This window comes from Oncorhynchus clarkii, chromosome 6 (genome assembly GCF_045791955.1).
Source record: "Oncorhynchus clarkii lewisi isolate Uvic-CL-2024 chromosome 6, UVic_Ocla_1.0, whole genome shotgun sequence".
Lineage (NCBI taxonomy): Eukaryota > Metazoa > Chordata > Actinopteri > Salmoniformes > Salmonidae > Oncorhynchus > Oncorhynchus clarkii.
In genome coordinates, this window is record NC_092152.1 from 21,581,427 (window position 1) to 21,598,245 (window position 16,819).

A 16,819-nucleotide genomic window follows, 5' to 3' on the forward strand; every position below is an offset into this window, starting at 1 on the left:
TGTCTCTCCAGCCCTCTGTACGACCAGTACTGTAAAGACCACTATGCGGACGGCCACTGTGACCAGGGCTGCAACAACGCTGAGTGTGAGTGGGATGGTCTGGACTGTGCCAACAACATGCCAGAGAAGCTGGCGGTGGGCCGTCTGGTCATCTTGGTCCACATCATGCCCGACCAGCTCCGGAACAACTCGCTTGGCTTCCTGCGCGAGCTGAGCCGCGTACTCCACACTAACGTGGTGTTCCGGCAGGACTCCAAGGGAGAGATGATGATCTACCCGTACTACGGCAGTGAGCAGGAGCTGAACAAACACAACATAAAGCGCTCAGTGGGTTGGACAGAGATCCCTGGCACCATGCTCAGCTCCATGAGGAATAGCCTGTATACTATAGCCAGTGAAAACAGCCGCAGACGCAGGGAGCTGGACCCCATGCTGATCAAAGGGTAAGGATTAGAGAAATGTTCTGGAAACGATCCTCTGAATCTGGATTTCAGCTGAATTTTCATGCAAACCTCACATTGTCATGAATCTAAAATGTGAAAGTCAAGCAAGGACTAAGCTATTTGTTGTGGTAAGAAAACTGGCCTTCCATATCATTAGTTTTCCATCACAATAGATGATTATATAACAAATATATCAGTGTCTGGCTTTCTAAGAACTTCTGTTTGTTCTGTGAACTGAAACTATTGTGCTCTACAACCTTCTCTCTGGGCTTTAGATCAGGTCTAATGTGTATAATATGACTCTGTCCTCCACAGCTCCATAGTGTACCTGGAGATTGACAACCGCCAGTGCTTTCAGCAGTCCACAGAGTGCTTCCAGAGTGCCACTGATGTAGCAGCCTTCCTGGGGGCCCTGGCCTCCAGTGGAAACCTCAATATTCCCTACATCATAGAGGCTGTTCACAGTGAGTTTCTATCTTCTTCCATGCTAACAGTCACTAACAGGGTACTGCTGCAACACCCAAGGTTTGCACCCCTAAAATGCCCCTTTAATCATACCTCAGCCCTACACACACACACACACACACACACACACACACACACACACACACACACACACACACACACACACACACACACACACACACACACACACACACACACACACACACACACACACACAGAAGGTATTCATCCCCTAGGTCTTAACCCTCCAACACCACAAAAGGGTGATATGGTGTTCTTTGAGTGTGTATTTCATTCAACAATGGAACAAATGTACTAGTGAATCACATGGACTAAACAATCAATGCAGCAGTCTGTGTGTAAATCCAATGGCTTCAGGCTCCAAAATGGTTAATTGCCGTAAATCAACTCATCCAGCCCCCTACCCAATCCACATACCATTCTAACACACACACACACACACACACACACACACACACACACACACACACACACACACACACACACACACACACACACACACACACACACACACACACACACACACACTTCATCCCACAGTGTAAGGCTGCTGCAACCTTCAGCTTTCTGAATGTAATACCAGGACTTTATGCATCTCTAAGGGTTTGGGTCGGGAGAGTTTATCATTTCAAAATCGTTAGTAAAAAAAAAGAGAAGAAAAATTGATCGGGAGTGTGCTAGAAGTTGGGAGTCTTTGTTATCTTGAAAATCCTAATAAATCCTTAGTCTTTACAGCTTAAAGCGCGTGCAGTAATTTGAAGTTCATTAATCCCTCCCTTTTTTCCCCTTAAAGTAGAAATGGTAGAGTTGTCTCCTGGTACCCTGGGCTGAGAGGGGAGAGGAGGTGGTGGTGGTTTTAGATTTTTTTTTTTATCTCTAGCTCTATTTGATGAAAAGTGGTTAGCAATTCTGATTATTACAGAATAGGAACAACCTTGTTTTACAAACGGCGCTCATCATTCCTGTTGTAGCTCTGGCCGTGGAATACTGGGCTCCAGGAGGGGTTTTTCTAGACTAGAGGAGCTGGACTATCAGTCCTCCTCAGACCAACCCAGCGCCTGCCTGCCTGGCTGGGTTCTCAGGCTGCGCCGCTGTCCCCCTTACTATGTTGTCCTTTCCCCCTCCAGGTGAGGTTGACCCCCAGCCTCCGTCTGAGCTTTACCCCATCTACGCAGTCCTGGCTGGGCTGGCCCTCCTGGCTTTCGTGGGTGTGGGGATGGTCGCCTCACGGAAGCGTCGTCGCGAGCACGGCCAGTTGTGGTTCCCGGAGGGCTTCAAGATCAGTGAGCCCAACAAGAAGAAGAGGAGGGAGCCGGTGGGGGAGGATTCAGTGGGATTGAAGTAAGTGTCCCAGGTTTCCATGCGCCACCACATTGTTTTGCCAGTTTGTTTGTCGTGGGTTTGGTCATAGCAGGGTGTGGAACGGTGAAGAGAGTCTATGGGACTGAGTGATGTAGCTGGCGATGAGAAAGAGGGGGGACAGGGTTTGTTTGTCGTGGGTTTGGTCATAGCAGGGTGTGGAACGGTGAAGAGAGTCTATGGGACTGAGTGATGTAGCTGGCGATGAGAAAGAGGGGGGACAGGGTTTGTTTGTCGTGGGTTTGGTCATAGCAGGGTGTGGAACGGTGAAGTGATGTAGCTGGCGATGAGAAAGAGGGGGGACAGGGTTTGTTTGGATCATTCATGATAATAATACATCAGGTATAGGTAACGGGCGCATTAATTGACTTATCGGAGCGATAGGGGTTGGGGGGGGGGGGCAATCAATGCTTTTATTTCGGTGTTGGTGCACTACCACTGAGAAAGAGTGCTCAGCTGGGATAGTTAGCTAGCTCACTTTTGCTGTATCAGGATTTTCAATGGGATTTCTCTCTGATCACAGGCCACTGAAAAACCTCTCGGACATATCACTGATGGACGACAACCAGAATGAATGGGGAGAAGAGGAGCCTTCGGACGCCAAGCGCTTTAGGGTAAGGAGGATAACTACATCACATACTGGCATTTGGAGAGAAAGGCGGGAATAAGAGTAGAACATGGATTTATAAAGAAATACCTATAGAGAAATAATAAGAAAAGATCTTCAGTCAGGGATTTTCTCTTTATCATCATTGATAATAGTCTTCAAATATCACTAGATTCAAGTTTTTGTTTAAATATTTGTGCATTTACATAGGCTATTTAATTAGCTTTAATTTAATAATCACCAATGTTTAGATATAGAAAACATAGTCTCCTTTGTGTTGGTTTTTGGTTTTATTGTCCTGAATGTCAGCATTTTAGTAAGTAAAAGTTGGTTAGTTAAACGTTAGGTTGCAAATAGCTTTGAGCTGAAATGCTTTGGTTGCGGTTTGAGCTAATTGACTGTCCATCTGCCCCTGATCTGGTTCCAGCAGTTTGAGGAGCAGGCGATACTGGACCTGGACGGCCAGACAGACCACCGCCAGTGGACCCAGCAGCACCTGGACGCGGCTGATCTCCGTATCCCCTCCATCGCCCCCACACCCCCTCAGGGCGAGATCGAGAACGACTGCATGGACGTCAACGTACGGGGACCAGGTGTGTACACAACCGCTCGGTTCGTTGTTAGGGAAATTAGGACTGATTTTAACGGTGAACTTCATACCCCTCCTATTTCCCTTCTGACATTTATTATTAAATGTCATGAAATGACATGACAATATTTGTGGTGAATACAGAATGTTTGACCATTTAACTTGTAGAATATTGTACCATTTAATCAGTTGCCTGGTGTGTAGGACTTGTAAAATGTTTATGTGGAATTGGTGAATTCTGCCCCAGCTGCAGTGCACAGGTCAAGTCTAAATATTTTTTGAACAGCACATTTCAGTTATCAATACTGGTGTAGATTTAGAAAGATGAGAGGTGTACGTAATTATGAGTCATTGGAAGTGGCAGGGTACATTTAGATAAAAAGATAAACAATTATTTTATAATGATTCACATATTAGCATAACTCATACTTTTAATTACTCATTCAATTAAGTAATTAACATAGTTATTCCTATTTCATTGTATTACCTAACATCTTGCTTTGTAAAGAAGTTAAACAAAACTGTCTTAACATCATGTTTTAAGGTATTTTTCTGCCTCCTCAAATATTAGCTGTTTGGTTTACACCTTATCTGAGTGAGCAATAGCAAGGGGGAGAGACAGAGAGAGCATGTGTGTGGGAGTAGCTAAAGCCTTGTGTCCTCAGGGTAAGGGGATCCAGATCAAAGCATGCAGCTAGAAGCCCTGAGCCCAGGGGAAAACTCCCTTCCAGATTAATGCTTACATTCATCATTGGACCATTAATGGGTCTTTCTTGTCATATGCTTTATTAATAAAACCAATAACAGAACAAAAATAAAGAACACGCTTTTATTGAAAGCCAAACCCCCTGAAGAGTGTTTAAGAAATCTAAAGTAAGGCACTCTTCAACAGTAGAGCACAACACACAGACTGTTTCTCTCCTTCACCAATCAATGAGCCTGAATCAACCAAATCTGTGAGATCTGGGGGCTTGCTATTCTTTTGAAGAGGAGAAACCCATCCAAGTCGACTGTCTGAGCCTCCTCTCAGAGATGATAATGCTCAGTTTTCCATCTGCCTAGGTTTACCAAAGCTCTGTGTCTTCCTGCAGCTCCCCAATGCCTGGCTTGATCAGAATCCGTTATCGAAAAGAGAGCTGTGATGATTCACCAAGGCAAAAGCATCAAATCCTCATTCGATTTGTTTGTTGCTTTGTTTTGTCTTATGCTGACCCTGCGCTAGTGCACTGGACTGTCAATGCTGAGGTGTGGTCAACTCCCCTGGTACTAAAGTATGGTCTCTCCCTCCCTCTCTCCTCTCCCTCCAGATGGCTTCACCCCCCTGATGATCGCCTCCTGTAGCGGTGGAGGTCTGGAAACAGGTAACAGCGAGGAGGAGGAAGACGCCTCTGCCAACGTGATCAGTGATTTCATTTACCAGGGTGCTAACCTCCACAGTCAGACAGACCGCACAGGGGAGACCGCCCTTCATCTCGCTGCCCGCTACGCCCGCTCTGATGCTGCCAAGCGTCTTCTGGAGGCCAGTGCAGATGCCAACATCCAGGACAACATGGGCAAGACCCCGTTACATGCTGCCGTGGCCGCTGATGCGCAGGGTGTCTTCCAGGTATGGGGTCAGATACATTTTTGTTCTTGTGTAGCAAAGAGACCAACTGTATTGGATTGGTAATGTGCCCTTGCTTCCTTAGTGTCTCTAAAGATAATCTCATACGACAGGGATCATCAACTAGATTTCTAGAGCAGATGGTCGGGGGGCCGGAACATAATTACTAATAATTTGTGGATTGCAAATTGACAGCAAGAAGCCCAAACAGATACATTATTTGAATAAAACATAATAATTTCAAGATTTCCTTGTATTTGTATATGATCATGTTTATCTCTATTATGCGTGGGAATACTTGGGAACAAAATTAAAATCACTGATTTCCTGGTGTTTTTACAGACTTCATTTTTTTGCTCAGAAAACTTGTTGGTCCAATTAAAACCACAGCGGGCCTCAAGTTGGGTAATCCTGTCATACAAGGTTAACCAACTCATTGTATATTTTTGTAGATTTTGATCCGGAATCGTGCCACAGACCTGGATGCCCGCATGCACGATGGCACCACCCCTCTGATCCTGGCAGCTCGCCTGGCAGTGGAGGGCATGGTGGAGGAGCTCATCAACTGCCATGCTGACGTCAACACTATTGATGACTTTGGTAGGGCTCATATCTCAATGCTGAATCTCTATGGGCTTCATGGTCTCATCGTATTCTTTCAATCAGAGCTAGAGGTGAAGCACATTCAATCCATTAATTAAATCAAACAAGGAATTTGTCATTGGAAATGGGCAGAATATAAGATAAAGTCCATGTCCTTTTACAAAATGCTTTCTTACTTAGAAATAACGTGGAGGTTGAAAATTGTTATAGTCAGGTTTCTTTAGGTCATTTTAGACAGGCATGGGTTGTGTACTGAACGTGTTTTTCTGCCTGCCTCGCTCTCACCAGGCAAATCTGCTCTGCACTGGGCAGCAGCAGTGAACAACGTTGAAGCAGCTACCGTACTACTGAAGAATGGAGCCAACAAGGACATGCAGAACAACAAGGTAAGGAATCTTTGCTGCCTGATGGAACATAAAATAATACAATATTTCTGTAAGCTACATTCCTTTAACATTTAAGCTTTATTCATACAGGTTATTGTCACTGAGATAAAATATCTTTAGCAAGAGAGAGCTGTCTCTTCTGTGGTCCACTGTAAACACATTTCTCTCTGTGTGTCTGTGTGTCTGCCTCAGGAGGAGACCCCTCTGTTCCTTGCTGCCAGGGAAGGAAGCTACGAGACGGCCAAGGTCCTGCTGGAGCACTTTGCTAACCGCGAGATAACTGATCACATGGACCGGCTGCCCCGAGACATAGCGCAAGAGAGGATGCACCACGACATTGTCCGTCTCATGGACGAGTACAACCTGGTCCGCAGCCCGCCCATGCACAGCCACGGAGGCTCCATGGGCACCACTCTGTCGCCCTCTCTCTGCTCCCCCAACAGCTACTTGGGCAGCATGAAGCCCTTAGTCCAGAGCAAGAAGGCCCGCAAGCACAGCGCCAAGGGCATCGGCTACAAGGACGGCAAGGACATGAAGAACAAGAAGAAAACCTCCCAGGATGGGAAGGGAGGAGGTCTGTTGGACAGCTCAGCTGTTCTGTCCCCCGTGGACTCCCTGGAGTCTCCACACGGGTATATCTCTGACGTGGCGTCCCCTTCCATGATGACGTCCCCCTTCCAGCAGTCCCCGTCCATGTCACTCAACCACCTCCAGGGGATGTCCGACCCCCATATGGGGGTCAACCACATGGGTATGCCCAACAAGCAGGAGCTAGCGCGCATGCAGTTTGACCCGCTTCCGCCCCGTCTCACTCACCTTCCGTTGTCAGGCTCCAACGGCTCTGTGGGCATGAATGGCCAGTGTGATTGGCTCTCCAGGATGCACGCCAGCATGGGCCAGTCCGGACAGTTCAACCCCATGAGGGTTGGTCCTGTCGGGGGGCAGGGCAGTCTGCACCAGGGAGGCGGGCAGCACGGCATGATGACCTCTCTCCACACCGGGCTTCCCACCACCAGCCTGTCCCAGATGTTGAGCTACCAGGGCCTGCAGAACACCCGGCTGGCCTCGCAGCCGCACCCCATGCAGCAGGTCCAACAGCAGATGCAGATGCAGCACCAACAGAACCTACAACAACAGCTCCAACAGCAGCAACAGAGCATCCAGCTTCAGCACCAGAACTCTAGCACTGGCAGCAGTGGCCATGCCAGCAACCAGAACTTCATCAGCACCGAGCTGAGTGGCTCAGAGATCCAGCAGGGCACAGGGAACCAGGGCTCCATACCCATCCACACCATCCTGCCCCAGGAGACCCAGATCATGAGCCAGAACCTGCCCAGCACCCAGTACCTCACCCCTCCCTCCCAGCACAGCTACTCCGGCCCCATGGACAACACCCCCAACCACCAGCTACAAGTCCCCGACCACCCCTTTCTGACCCCCTCCCCCGGGTCTCCCGACCAATGGTCCAGCTCATCCCCGCATTCTAACATGTCTGACTGGTCGGAGGGCATCTCAAGTCCACCAACCAGCAGCATGCAGTCTCAGATGGGACATATCCCCGACCAGTTCAAGTAGAGAGTTTGCATTGCTTTGCCAAATGGACTGATGGATATTTTTGTATGAAAAGGCACTCTTGAGAAAACAAAACAAAAAGACAGAGCTATGGACTGATTTGACCCAAAGCTCTTTTTATATGCTTTTGTACTAACAGTAAGAATTTCCTATGTTTTATTCCTTCACTTATTATTTATTCATGTCTTATTTATTCCTTTTCTTCCGCCTGCTTACAGAAATGTGGGATCCAAGGTGTCAGGCCATAGTCGGGGCAAAGGTGAAACTTGTAGGGATACTGTAGCTTTGTTTATTTTTATATGTAGTGCTTTTGTCTGCAGTATACTGAGTTATTCAGATGTACACTGGGTATTTATTTGTTTAGAAATTTTGCCTTTTCATTTTCGCCAGATTTTTCCTCAAGCTCTTGTTTATATTTTTTAAATCTTAAATCCAGTGTTATTTCAATTTGTGTTTTGAGTGTTGTTAAATATTCAAGAACATTGCATTTATTTGCTGACAGAGCAAACGGTCATAAAAAATAGTTGTATTTTTCTCAGCTGTGGTCAGGGATGCTGTAAGAATAAATGATCTTATTACAGTACGCAGTTTCCATGTTCACATTTCAAACAGGTCCTATGACCAAAAGCAAGAATCTGCTAAATAAAGTACTAGAGTTATAAGTAGTTCTTGGATCAATGCAGCATAAGCCTCTTGATTGGATTGTCTGTATGTGTCTGTGTGGCGCTGCGTTTATATGTGTTGGGGGAATGGTAAGGTAATGTACAGTATAACGCCAGCTTGGAGATTGACAGTTAATAGAACAGGCTTGATTCTATGTGTCCCTTGTTAATTTTAGTCGTTCAAGAAATGGTCAAGATGTTATTCTAAATGATTATTTCCCTCCAATTGTTTGAGCCTTTGGCTGGTTTTGTTTCAATGTAAATATGAATATGCATTTCCTTTGTAAGCAGGATTTTGTTTCAGAAATCTTAAATCTTAAGAATTCCACTTGGTTAAGAGGTTTCACAATGATCCACAGTAAAACATACTAAACATATATTTTACACTGTATCACTGAGGAAGAGATCTGAAAGGTTTATACAAACAACATACATATAAGAGATGTTTTAAGCCCTTACAGATAAATAATAACAGAAATATTGAGGAGTTCTACAATTATTATTTATTGACTGTTTCTGTGATACAGAATAATCCACAGATGATTATTTGGATGAATGTTGGATGATTTTTTTTACTCGATGTAAAAAGGAAGACTGTGGGGTGTCCTGTTTCTATAGTGTGTCCTCGCCTGATGCTTTGTGAGATGCTGTGAATGGTATAAGTTCTCAATTTGTTTCATTCAAACCCAAGGCTGTAGTATCTGTGATAAAATGTTACCTTCCTGCAAAGTTTCAATTTGCATAAAATGTATTTTTCTTCCACTACCTGACTGTCAATCTGTAAAAAAAAACAAAAAACTTTCTATAATAAAAGATACCAATGTGTGTCTTGATTTCTTCCGTGGTCTTTGCTGTCTGAATATCAATTGACTGGAGTTAGTAGCCCCATCTTGTAAAGTATACAAAGTCTTACAGTTCTTAATTTCAAGATATAAGTTTGGTCTACAAAATCCAGTCTGTTGTAGTTGAACAATATGGACTCAGAAACCATACAAGTACAATCAAACTCAGGTGATGATATCTGATACAGAGAAACAAAAAGTGAGCGAGAGTAAGAGTACATGTGTGTGTGCGTTTGTGTGTGTGCGTTTGTGTGTGTGTGTGTGTGTGAGAGAGAGAGAAACAATCAAGACATGCCTCCAACTTGATATTGAATGTTATTAGTAGAGTTTTCATACTCAATATTAATATCTAATGAATTACACAAATTAGTCAACAGTTATATTGTATTTTATTCCCCATGAGAAGCTGATGCTCTAGATTCCATAATGCGATGCCTTTACCAACAATATTTAGTAGTTTTTCCCCTCTAGTGTCTTTTAGGACTTCACAGCTGAGTCGATTGAAAGAACTACAACTTCCACTATGCACATGGCCAAAACGTTGCCTGGGTTCAGAGGTCAATAAACAAAATCAGCTGTGAGGAAGCTATGTCATGTGATTTATACAATTAACATTTCGAAACAGTTATTTACAGAAGCTTTCACCAACAGCCTTTTGAATATGACAAATTGGGGTTTTATTTGCGTTGTTGTCTTGCTCTCCCTCTACTCTGAGACGCAGGGGCTTACACACAGCCGTTTTCAGGTAATCTTTTTACCCAGACGTTCAAGTGTTCACTGTTACTGGGGTTTACTCATGTCTGTTTCATGGCTGGTAGTATGTCTAGCTAACTATAGTTATGTTATGCAAGAGCAACCATTGCATTTCTTAAACGATGTTCATAGTTACCAAATTATATTCGTAGTACACGTGTTCATAGTTATGGCTAAGACTGTTCATAATGGCTAAGACTAGAGAGACTGCTGATATTTCATTCACTCTAGCATGTTTATGATCTCAGATGTTACATTATAGGCATATCAGGTTTGTTTCTCCGAACATTTCATGCTTTTACATTATTTTTAGGTCAAGAATCATGGGTACAGCACTGACCCAAAACCCCAGTTTAAAGAGAAATACTTTCCCCAAATAATGGACCACTTCAACTTCAACAGTATGGGCAATGGAACCTATGAGCAACGGTACCTAATCACAGGTGAACATCCATTGCTATTTTGCACACTTTGTGCTGGTCTCTCTTATTCAGTCCAACTTGCATGCTCACTTTTGACTGTTGCCATACTCTGTGTCCTTCTAGATGAGTACTGGAAGAGAGGTTCTGGGCCCATCTTCTTCTACACGGGAAATGAGGGAGACATCTGGGAGTTTGCCCTGAACTCTGGATTCATCACAGAGCTGGCAGCACAGCAAAGAGCCCTGGTCATATTTGCTGAGCATGTAAGAAGAGGCCATAATGTGTCACATGTTCATGTTGAAGCTTGTGATCATGACAGAACTGGGGAAGTTACTCAACCGTATCACAGAAATAGGCTGGCCTCGTATCCACAAAGTGTCTCAGTAGGATTGCTGATCTAGGATAATATTGTATGGACAGATCCTAGATCAGCACTCCTACTTTGAGACTCTTTATGGATACAGACACTAGGCTCAGATCAGTTCTCTGTTATGGTTGTTTTCATACCAGACTACATAATGTCCTTGAACAGGGCAGTCAAACACTCAAGTAGAGCTTTTAGCTATAACATGATGCATACAGTTACCTTGAATGTTTGATTCATGTTCCACTTTTCTCTCCACAGAGATACTATGGCAAATCACTCCCATTTGGCCAGGACTCGTTCAACATCCCAGAGGTTGGGTTACTGACGGTAGAACAGGCCCTAGCAGACTATGCTATCATGATCACAGAACTGAAACAGCAGCTAGGAGCCTCCGCATGTCCAGTCATTGTCTTTGGTGGAAGGTAAGAGCTTTATTACAGGCAATTGGAAACCAAATGTCTATTGAATGATTTCAGTATTGGTTTCAGTGATCTGAAATCTGTCATTTGTATTATTTGTAGCTAAATGCAAGTTCCAATTTGTTTCATGAAAAATGTTACAAAGCAAACTCTATGCTTTTAGATAAAAAATAATTGCGGTTCCAAATGTATTTTCCCACAATGAAGGCATAATATTTTCTTTACATATCCAATTGATTCCCAATTCTGTTCTTCCAAAGTATCAGACAGAATCTCAATGAGACAATGACATCATCAACTTCAGTAGAGATAAGAGGCCAGTCTCTCATACAAAGGTTGTCTTCTCTCTCTCGCCTTCAGTTATGGAGGAATCTTGTCAGTCTACATGAGACTGAGGTACCCAAACATTGTAGCAGGGGCTCTGGCTGCCAGCGCTCCCATCCTGTCTACTGCAGGGATGGGGGAATCAAAACAGTTTTTCCAGGATGTCACATCCGTAAGTTCAGATTTACAGTAGATAGTCTCACATTAGCTGGTCTATTTTGTCCCTTGATTGTAGTGACCAACGTTCTAGGTTTTCTGCATTTTCTACATTCTTGATTTTTACATTTCTCTGTTAACATTACCAAATTGTGTGTGTGCGTGTGTGTGTGCGTGTGTGTGTGTGTGTGTGTGTGTAGGATTTTGAGAACTATGCCCCAGAGTGTAGGGATGCTGTAAGAGGGGCGTTCCAGAGGCTGCAAGACTTGGCTCAAATAGAAGGTAAAGTCTGCATGTGTAGCAAATAGGGATCTGTGAAACTCACTCCTCAGCCTGAAGTGTCTCTACTTGCGCTGCTGAAAAGCTAGCTTTTCTGTGGCACGACTTAATATGCTTTAGATGGGCTATTGTTATTTTACTGCTGCTCTTGAAATGATTTGTTACTTTTATTTTTATTTCTTATGTTTTACTTAACACATATTTTTTTCTTAACTGCATTGTTGGTTAAGCGCTTGTAAGTGAGCATTTCACTGTAAGGACTACTACACCTGTTGTATTTGGCACATGTAACAAATAGAATTTGATAAGCCTCCGTAGAAATGGGTTCATCATTTGAATGTGCCTTTACAAAGTATTACTGTCATCACTGATACGTATAGGGTTGTATGTCACTGTAAAAGCACTGTGATTTTCCATCATTACAGTAATGCTCGTCGTCTCCTTTGCATGTTTGTCCGACATCAGACTATGGCCGTATCCAGTCAGCGTTCTCCCTGTGCAAGACTCCATCCTCATATAAGGACATCCACCAGCTGAATGGGCTCTTACGTAATGCCTTCACACTCATGGCCATGCTGGACTACCCCTACAGCACCCACTTCATGGGTAGCATGCCTGCCAACCCAGTCAAGGTACTGTTGCTCACAGATAACAACTCTGGGATTTCACCTCTTCTATGCTGTTCAACCCATACTATGTTTGTGATGAACTAAGAAGAGAACTCTGTGCTTGTAGGTGGCTTGTGACACCATGTTGGGTGGAGCTGATTTGCTGCATGCCCTAAAAGACACTGCAGGTAAGTAGGTGAGAGTGCTGCCCAGTGAGTTCTCCATGAGTCCTGGGGTTCTGCCAGTTGACTTTTGTATCATTGAGGCATTTCATATCAGTTTCCACTAGAGGGTGCTCCACCTACACATCCCCCAGCTGCTCCTCAGGCAGAATCATTATAAACCATGTTCCCAATCAACCCAGAAATCCCTTTATTATTGATGCTCTGTATAGCAGGTGCTCATATTTCCATATGAAGATGCAATGTTAGGTCTACCAGCAACTGGCATGTTGTAATATGTTGTTGACGTAATGCCAAATCTACAGGAATAGTGTACAACTCTACAGGAGATCTGACCTGCTTTGACCTCTACACCCTGTATGTGGAATGTGCTGACCCAACTGGCTGTGGACTGGGCTTCAATAGCCTGGCCTGGGACTACCAGGTACAGTATACATCACCAAGCTATTACCATTTGTTCTTTGCTCATCAAGTTGGAAAACTAAGCAGAGCTACTGAAAATGGAATAATTCTGGAAATGTTTTCACAAAGACTGATGTCTTCTCTTTCAGGCCTGCACAGAGATTGAGATGTGCTTTGAGAGCAACAATGTAAGTGACATGTTCCCTCTTATGCCCTTCACTGAGAAACAGAGGGAACAATACTGCTCCAAGCGCTGGGGGGTGATCCCCCGACCTGGCTGGCTCAAAACCCAGTTTTGGGGTGATGGTAAGAGCTGCCCCCCTAATCACCACAGCTACAGATGCTAACTATGTACACCTTAAATAATTGACTTTGTTAGTGTGCTGCTCTGCTCATCTGAAATTCCCATACAGTACACAGGGCTTGTTTCTTGAACCCTTATTACCATTTAGCAGATGCTTTTATCCAAAGTGACTTAATTATGCATGCATACATTTGTTGTATGAGTGGCCCCAGCGGGAATCAAACCATACAATCCTGGCATTACAAGCTCTATCAATGTAGCCATACAGGGCCACTTCTCTCTAGGGCCACCCTTCTCTGCTTGATATTTCCATAGTTTCCTCAGTGATGTTTTGTTCTTTATGTTTCTGGTTGTCTCGATCAGCCCTCTCCACAGCCAGCAACATCATTTTCTCCAATGGAGATCTGGACCCATGGGCAAATGGAGGGGTAAGATCTGAATTATAGGTCTACCGATTAATCGGAATGGCCGATTTTTTTGGGGCGCCGATTTCCGATTAAAACCTTTATTTAACCGTCATTAAAACCTTTATTTAACTAGGCAAGTCAGTTAAGAACAAATTCTTATTTTCAATAACGGTTTAGGAACGGTGGGTTAACTGCCTTGTTCAGGGGCAGAACGACAGATTTTCACCTTGTCAGCTCAGGGGATTCAATCTTGCAACCGTACAGTTAACTAGTCCAACGCTCTAACCATTGCACTCCACGAGTAGCCTGCCTGTTACGCGAATGCAGCAAGGTAAATTGCTAGCTAGCATTAAACTTATCTTATAAAAACAATTAATCATAATCACTAGTTATAACTACTAATCCAGTTTAGCAGGCAATATTAACCAGGTGAAATTGTAATTTCTCTTGCGTTCATTGCACGCAGAGTCAGGGTATATGCAACAGTTTGGGCTGCCTGCGAACTAATTTGCAAGAATTTTATGTAATTATGACATAACATTGAAGGTTGTACAATGTAACAAGAATATTTAGACTTAGGGATGCCACCCGTTAGATAAAATACCGAATGGTTCCGTATTTCACTGAAATAATAAACGTTTTGTTTTCGAAATGATAGTTTCCGGATTCGACCATATGAATGACCAAAAGCTCGTATTTCTGTGTGTTATTATGTTATAATTAAGTCTGATTTGATAGAGCAGTCTGACTGAGCAGCAGCAGGCCCGTCCTCATTCATTCAAACATAACTTTTGTGTGTTTTGTCAGCAGCTCTTCACAAGCACAGCGCTGTTTATGACTTCAAGCCTATCAGCCTAATGGCTGGTGTAACCAATGTGAACTAGCTAGCTAGTTAGCTGGGTGTGCGCTAATACCGTTTCAAACGTCACTCGCTTTTAGATTTGGAGCAGTTATTCCCCTTGCGCTGCTTTTGTGGAGCGATGAGTAACGATGCTTCGAGTGTGGCTGTTGTCGATGTGTTCCTGGTTCGAGCCCAGGGGGACGGAAGCTATACTGTTACACTGGCAATACTATAGTGCCTATAAGAACATTCAATAGTCAAAGGTATATGAAATACAAATAGTCCTATAAATACTATATTAACTTCAACCTAAAACCTCTTACCTTGGAATATTGAAGTCTCATGTTAAAAGTAACCACCAACTTTCTCATGTTCTGAGCAAGGAACTTAATTGTTAGCTTTTTTACATGGCACATATTACTTTCTTCGCCAACACTTTGTTTTTGCATTATTTATTTGAGGCTAAATTTATGTATTATATTATGTTAAAATAAGTGTTAATTCAGTATTGTTGTAATTGTCATTATTATAAATAAAATAAAAAAAATTGGCAGATTATAATCGGTATAGACTTTTTTGGTCTTCCAATAATCGGTATCGGCGTTGAAAAATCATCAGTCGACCTCTAATCTGAATCAAATGTATTTGAATGCTACTTTTCTAAACCCTCACATTTTAAATGCTATTCATCAGTGGCTGTGTTTACACAGGCAGCCTAATTCTGATATTTTTGCAACTAGTTGGTCTTTTGACCAATCACATCAGATCTTTTTCTTATCTGATTGGTCAAAAGACCAATAAGTGCAAACAATTATCATAATTGGCTGCCTGTCTAAACATAACCAGTGATACATTCAGTCTGTCTCACTTGTAAGATTAATGTTCTGTAGGTGAGAAAGTCCTTGAGCTCATCACTGATTGCAATCAACATCTCAGAGGGGGCTCACCATTTGGACCTGAGGTGAGAGAATTTATGATTAGAAATTTCACTTGACTTTCTTCCACTCAACTACTGTAAATTCACACAGTATACAATTATTTGTGCTATAATATTAGTCTCTTATACAGTATCACCACATGGGAATGGCTGCATTTCAATGCTAATGTTATTTCCCAGAGAGGCCAATGATGCTGATCCGGCATCAGTTATAAAGGCCCGTAAGATGGAGTCCGACACCATCGCTCAGTGGGTGAAAATGGAGGAGAGGAAATGCCTTCAACGTGGATTTTAATGATTGACAGTTGTAAAAGGTTGTTCAATAAAGTATTTTAATCTTGACATTTATACAAATTTAAAGCAGGTCCATAGTTTTATTGTAAACCAAGTGACATTGTGGCACATTTTGTAAGTTCATGATTTAGACAGTTTTGTAGACCCAGAACCAAACACTGGTCCCATTAGCCCCCAGCTCTTGGTTTAGCATATTCATTCCCAAGTTGAAAAACAGTTCAGTCGACATGGGTGTACTACTTTCCAGCTGAGTCACTGATGTTGCAGGGTCATAACAAGGTATCCCAAAATACACAGTATTGCAAATGACACAGGCGCATAGTTTCATTGAAATGCAGATTCTCACCAATTTGATATTGATTGCAAATGTCTACAATATTGCAATAAAAATGATTAAATCAGATCCGCTTTGGTTGACATCAGCATAGGTGTTGTCTTGGTGGTGTCAGGTGGAACTGCACTAGAGCTGTCAAATCCACAAGCGGCTCCTGGCATTGCCTAAATCGGACGTCGCATTAAGTGAAAGCCCATACAGCCTTGTTTACAAGTTGAAACACAGGCATGTGAGATGTAATCTACACCTCCAACAGGCTGCTAAAAATCCTAATTTTGTTGAATGATTTTCAATTGGAGTGTTTCTTTATAGCCTACACTTTCTCGGTCTGAATTTCTAACAGGAGTAGGACGGGTGTGGCTTTGTGAATGATCAAGGCAACTGCTCACCAATTTGACACCTCGGACATGCCAAAACATCAGCTATCGCCGGTTAACACAATCTGATTTAATCTAGGCCTTATTTTCCCTTGAGGTTCCAGTTGGGTAGGCTTATTTCATATGGTATTAGTGGTTTGAAATAAAAGTTCTCCACAGCTTGTGGGCTGAGTGAGTCAGAGCAGCTGGATTTAATCCATATCGTGGCAGATTCGTGCTAAAATGTAAAGGTCATTTGTGATTGAGCCGACATGCAGCGAT

The 16,819-nt window shown here is 43.2% G+C and overlaps 2 protein-coding genes across 3 annotated transcripts in view; both read left to right on the forward strand.

Moving 5' to 3' along the window:
* LOC139410777 (neurogenic locus notch homolog protein 1-like) overlaps positions 1-9,075 on the forward strand; it is a 52,980-nt gene extending 43,905 nt beyond the window's left edge. Inside the window, exons 26-34 of one of the 2 annotated variants that reach the window (XM_071156269.1) lie at positions 12-443; positions 759-907; positions 2,057-2,270; positions 2,812-2,902; positions 3,323-3,488; positions 4,792-5,090; positions 5,540-5,687; positions 5,979-6,076; positions 6,269-9,075. In XM_071156269.1, coding sequence (XP_071012370.1) covers positions 12-443; positions 759-907; positions 2,057-2,270; positions 2,812-2,902; positions 3,323-3,488; positions 4,792-5,090; positions 5,540-5,687; positions 5,979-6,076; positions 6,269-7,651 — 2,980 coding nt within the window. In that variant the 3' untranslated portion in view covers positions 7,652-9,075. The remainder of the gene's footprint in view (positions 1-11; positions 444-758; positions 908-2,056; positions 2,271-2,811; positions 2,903-3,322; positions 3,489-4,791; positions 5,091-5,539; positions 5,688-5,978; positions 6,077-6,268) is intronic. The other variant, XM_071156270.1, reaches the window with a different exon arrangement.
* A 613-nt stretch (positions 9,076-9,688) lies between these two features.
* LOC139410779 (dipeptidyl-peptidase 7) lies at positions 9,689-15,907 on the forward strand. The gene is made up of 13 exons (XM_071156275.1): positions 9,689-9,897; positions 10,219-10,348; positions 10,451-10,590; positions 10,953-11,116; positions 11,474-11,609; positions 11,794-11,875; positions 12,338-12,504; positions 12,608-12,668; positions 12,968-13,086; positions 13,214-13,370; positions 13,732-13,796; positions 15,507-15,577; positions 15,734-15,907. The coding sequence occupies exons 1-13, from the start codon at positions 9,814-9,816 to the stop codon at positions 15,846-15,848; spliced, it is 1,491 nt and encodes a 496-aa protein (XP_071012376.1). The 5' UTR covers positions 9,689-9,813; the 3' UTR covers positions 15,849-15,907.
* Positions 15,908-16,819: the final 912 nt, after the last annotated feature.